Source organism: Myotis davidii, unplaced genomic scaffold, assembly GCF_000327345.1.
Source record: "Myotis davidii unplaced genomic scaffold, ASM32734v1 scaffold575, whole genome shotgun sequence".
Classification (NCBI taxonomy): Eukaryota; Metazoa; Chordata; class Mammalia; order Chiroptera; family Vespertilionidae; genus Myotis; species Myotis davidii.
Window position 1 is genome coordinate 1,781,316 of NW_006290306.1, and position 5,708 is coordinate 1,787,023.

The 5,708-nt window shown below is 37.9% G+C and overlaps 1 protein-coding gene across 4 annotated transcripts in view; it reads right to left on the reverse strand.

Annotated features, from left to right (window-relative positions):
- Positions 1–5,708, reverse strand: part of USP37 (ubiquitin specific peptidase 37) — a 72,193-nt gene that overhangs the window by 15,862 nt on the left and 50,623 nt on the right. For 3 of the 4 annotated variants that reach the window (XM_015563617.1, XM_006763332.2, XM_015563616.1), the window contains exons 17-18: positions 4,622–4,687; positions 1,756–1,897 (exon numbers count right to left, since the gene is read on the reverse strand). In XM_015563617.1, coding sequence (XP_015419103.1) covers positions 1,756–1,897; positions 4,622–4,687 — 208 coding nt within the window. The remainder of the gene's footprint in view (positions 1–1,755; positions 1,898–4,621; positions 4,688–5,708) is intronic. The other variant, XM_006763333.2, reaches the window with a different exon arrangement.

Genomic DNA, 5,708 nt, shown 5'->3' on the forward strand with positions numbered 1-5,708 from the left:
GACTAAAGCAGGTTTCTGGGGTTTTGTTTAGCTTCTATATTTGTTACATAGTTGCTTAGAGTTGCAGCTCAGAGGCCTGCAGCGGCAGGCGGGGAACGTTGGAGTCCTCTGTCACTGAAGCAAGCAAGCCTCATGTTCGCTTCAAGTTGCCTGGCTGCCGGCCGCCATCTTGGCTGGCAGCTAATTTGCATATCTCCCTGATTAGCCAATGGGAAGGGTAGCAGAGGTATGGCTAATTACCATGTTTCTCTTTTATTAGATAGGAGGATTACATCTCAATTAAAAAAGTCTCAATCCAACTTTAAACAGACTGGTTTTGTAGCTACAGAAAGCACATTCTAAAATTAGTGTTGGAGACTTTCAGTCAAGATGGCAGTGTAGGTAAACTCTGTATTTGCATCCCCCCACAACCACACTGAAGTAACAACTACACTACAGAACAACCATCAGAACCACGTGAAATCTGGCTGAATGGAAGTGCTACAACTAGGGAATTAAAGAACAAGTCACATAGACGGATAGGGCTGGAGATGTGGAAGGGGCTGGTCCCACACCCACACGTGACAGATAAAAATCAGGAGGGATATCTCAGCTGCAGAGGTGCCCCCTGAGGAGTGAGGGGTCCTAGCCCCACACCAGGCCCCCCAACTCAGTGGTTCCAGTGCCAGGAAGAGAAGTTGCCATGACTTCTGGCTATAAAAATCAGCTGGGATTGAGGCTGAAGGAGAGGGAGGACTGCTGGAGTCCCAGGCAGTTTCTCTTAAAGGGCCCACATGTAGACTTACTCAGATTCACTCCCACTTGGTAGCAGCCTGAAAAACACCAGAGGCATACAAGGAGGAACTGAATTGTCTAGCATCAAGGTGAAAGCTGGAGGGGATGGGGGGAAGGAAAGGGAAGCTTTCTCCCAGACAGAAATGCTGGCAGCATCCATTGTTCCTTTAATGAGCCCTCCCCACACAGAGCAGGCAGGCAGGCACCATAACTGAGACTCCATCAACCTGGCTTACACAGTTTGCCCTGCCCTGGTTATTCCCTGAGACCCTGCTCTACCAACTTGCAGGCCCACCCAACCTGTTTCCAGTGGCTTTTCTATATGAGTGGCATGTCTTGGCTCATGCTTCAGATTTTCCTAAAATCTCTCAAATATACAACATCTGGTCTCAGCGTGCCCTATATCTCTCACTAAGTGGCTCTAGGACTAGCACTATGAATATATATCTGTCGGTATAAATACATATCTATCAGTAATTGAGCCTAAAATAAAAATAAACAAGCAGAACAGAAACAGATTCATACATACACAGAACATTTTGATGATTACCAGAAGGGAGGAGGGTTAAGAGGATGGGTGAAAAAGATAAAGGGATTAAGAAATACAAATTGGTTGTTACAGAACAGTCATGGGGATATAAACTACAGCATAGAGAATATAGTCAATAATACTCTAATAACTATGTATGGGGTCAGGTGGGTGCGAGATTTATTGGGATGATCGCTTACTAGTAGTAAGTTATGTAATGTCTAATCACTGGGGTGTACACCTGAAACTAATATAATAATGCACATCAACTGTAATTGAAAAATAAAGAAAATGATTAAAAACCGTAACAACTGGTGTTTGAACAGACCCATTAAGTTTATGATCTATCTTGTGTATTAAGTTTGCTGATGCTGGTTATAAAAGGCATTATTTGTTTGGCTACTAAGAGCTATACAAATCTTTGTCATATATTCTGATAAGAAATTACTTACCTTTTCCACATCTTCCTGCTGTTGTTCACAACCTGACATTTCACAGAATCTCTGGCTAAGGGCCACAGAGCGTTTTAGTTCATCCTCACTGTCTGAATCAAGGCTCAAAGCCAATGAGCTCTTGGATTTGAAGGGGAAATTCCTGTAATTCAAGGGAAAATAAAAAAACCTATATAAGACTGATAAACACTACCATTATTTTTTTGAAACACAAGTCCAAAATAAAACAAAAGTATTTCCTATATGGAAAATAATGTAACAGAAATAAAGATAGTATCAAAAAGTATACTTAAACATTATTACCTTTGCCCCACTTCAAAAGAGTCATGCTTTGAAAATTAGACAGCTTTTATATTATTATATTTCAATAAACCAATCACTTTGTGCCTTTTTTCTTTTAATGATCAGCCCCAAAGAAGTTTGTTATTGTCTTTATAAAGCAAGTACAGTACTGAATGCATGCAAAGATAGCAATGAGTAAATGTTTTGGACAATAGAGTATGAGAACTAATTTTTGAACTTTTAATTTATGATCCATGTACTTTAAAATTAACAGTAACATTCCACTTATCCACTTATATGTAGGTCAGACATCTGGCAACCTCTACCTTCCAGAATACAGGGATTCAAAAGTAAGAAAAAAGGCTTCTGAGGAAGGCAGCATTTCAAAGCCCATGTACTTTACTCTTTAGACAGGGACCCTTCTTTCCTAGGAAATGATGTATAAAATAATGTAGCAAGTTCATCAAGAAATGAGAGCTAAGAAATGATAGAGAATAACCACAAATAGGGCAATAAAGACCTAGAAGTCATTTAATGTAAAGGTAAACCGTCTTGTAGAATAATGCCATCTAAGGGCATTATTATATTAAAACACAGTGCAATAACTGATACTCATAACGTTGATTCTAAGTCATTACAATATATTTAAATTATCTTCAATATATTTTACTTAAGAATATAAAGAATTCTGTAAAGTTACAGACTATATAACCACCTAAAATGGTTAAAATTTTTTTAAGATTAATGCTCAAAAAGACAAGCTTTAGTTATATAAAAATTCATTTATGTGGAATATCAAATATTCTTCAATGATACTAGATAAGTAAGGTGTTACTGTGTTGGCTTCCAAGTGAGCTGAAAATGAATTAAAGGAAAAAGTGGTAAAGGTCAAAGAGCACAAACTTTCTTTGATGGAGGTTAACATAAATTCATATGCTATACTATGTAAAATATGTAAAATGGAAATTGGAAAAAAGGCATTTAATTTAAAGTGAAAACTGTACATAAACATATAGAATGATGGTACCAAGAAATAAGAGGCCACAGTGGAAACCAGGAAAACTGTATAGCAATGTAGATCAAAGAAAAGAGGCAAGTGGTCAGTGATAATCCCAAACATAGTCTTTGGCTGAGAGCAGCCAGGATATCCCTGCACTTCAGCCGGAACACTTGAATAGTCTCCCATTATGTTTTCAAAAGTTTTTAAAAATAACTGAGAAATAGCCAATTAACCATCTTTATTTCTCATTTCTGATTTAATGCTCACCAAGCAAAACTGAACATGTTAAATTTGTTTATCCACATGAATACTTTGCTGAATGAGGCTGACACCTGGCTATCAATATACCAGGGTCAAATGTGATGACAAAGGACACTGTAGACAATCCAATGGTATTCTGCTTCATAACTCAGCCTCTTTTAAGTTTGATCGGCATGACAGGTCTTCTAGGGCCTAATCATCCTTTATTGACCAATTCTCAAATTCTCATACCAATAGACCCTGGAGAACAGATGACCATGCCAAGTATAATGATGCTCAATGAAACCATCTCTTTCTTGAAACTACAGTGATCTGGTACATAAAGAGTGCATTCCATTAATAGTTACTATATTCACAGAAGGCAGCTTGCCTGTAGTAATGAAAAATATTCATCCTGTAAATGCATCACTTGCTCACTTTCTAAGCAGCCAAGTGGTATTGCTCATTTGTATCTTGAGAACGGGCAAGAGTATTCATATCGGTACCATTTCTAGTCATGTTAGTCATCTGGTTTTAATTGCACTGAAAAATAATTAACAGGAGGAAAAGAAGATAGCAATTCCCAAATGTCATTTTATGGTTATATAAGCCCCCCCAAAGCCCTTAAACAACAAAAATGTCTCTTTTCTAAAAGTATGTTGGGACATCAAATTTTTAGAAAAACTAATTTTAAAGACCAATGACAAGCATTTAGACATTTAGAATTGTCTAATCAAGAAACTGTGGTCCTAGTTTAATCATAGAGGAGGTATATTTAAAAAAAGTATTTGTGTCTCATCTTGGACAAACTTTTGGACTTAAGCAAAAAATAAAAAAATAAAACATTTGTAAAGCAGGTACATTCCAATGTGTGTTTGTTTTCTGTCTCCTTTCAGAATAGCTTCAGTTCAGTGTCTAAGACAAGAAGTCCCAGATTGGCTAGCAACAAGTAAAAAGATATTTTTGATATCTCCCATATTATCCTTGAGGGATGGTGTTTTACACCAACATGGGTTATTTCAGCCCTTCAATCCTCAACATTCCTCATCATCAGTCAATTTCTAGAGAAGTAGGATGAAAATATTACATATTAACAGATGATTTTAAATGTTTTAGAACAAAATCTTGAGACGATCATCTCAAATTGCTTAACTGTTAAAAACTTGTTTTACCCCAGATTATAGTTTAAAGCAGAATCAAGAAAATTCCAAAGTATAGTAATACAGAGCAGTTATCATGCAAAAAGAGAAACAATAAAGAAAAGGGGAGGGAATAATTTTGGAAATTAGGGTAAGCCAAATCCTTAAAAATACAAATTTTGGGTACACAAGACATATAACTCACTTTGAAGGTGTAGAAGGGCTGGTGATGCAGGAATTCACCATTTGAGAGGCTTTCAATGGTCTAGAACTATCAGAAAATTAGAAAATATATAATGTATACAATTATATTATTAAAAATATATATTTAATTTACAAAATGAATTATTCTGAACTATAGACCCATATCTATCCTCTTGAAAAGCAAATAATTATACTACTTTTATTAGCAATAGAGGCCAAAGGAGAAAACAAAATACTATCTCTGGCCCAGCTGGTGTGGCTCAGGGTTTGAGCATCAACCTATGAATCAGGAGATCATCGTTTGATTCCTAGTCAGGGTATATGCCCAGGTTTTAGGCTCGATCTCCAGTAGGGGGTGTGCAGGAGGCAGCTGATCAAAGATTCTCATTATTGATGTTTCTCTCTTTCCCTCTCCCTCTCCCTTCCTCTCACTGAAATCAATACTTTTTATTTTATTTCAAGAAAGATACAGTGAACAAATAATAGAAAGCTGAAACCGTCTCACAGACACAGGGAAAAACACTGATATATATATACACACACACATATATGTATTAGAGGCCTGGTGCATGACATTCATGCACTTGTGGGGTGGGGCGTCTCTCAGCCAGGCCTGCACCCTCTCATAGTTGGACATCCTCTGAGGGGTCCTTAGCACTGCTAGGGAAGCAGGAGCCTTGTGGAGGCGGGACAGGCTCCTGCCGCAGCCACTGTGCTCACCAGCCATGAGCCCGCTGGCGAGCCCAGCTTCTGGCTGAGTGATGCTTCCCCTGTGGGAGCACACTGACCATCCTGCATTGAGCATCTGGTCAGTGCGCGTCATAGTGACCGGTCTTTCCGCCATTCTATCCCTGGCCTTTCCTTGATCTAATGACCTAAATAAACAGCATTGGAAACAAAGTCAAATGTAAATGAAGTCGAATGTAACACATATGAACAACTTGGGGAAAATTATCTTGTCCCAGTTCTTTACTTTTAAGCAATAAAATAATAATAGCTCTCATTTTTTGAGGACTTACTAGATGTCAGCCACTGGAGTAAGAATGCGTGTGTTTCACAGCATTTAACATTCACAACCATCCGATTAT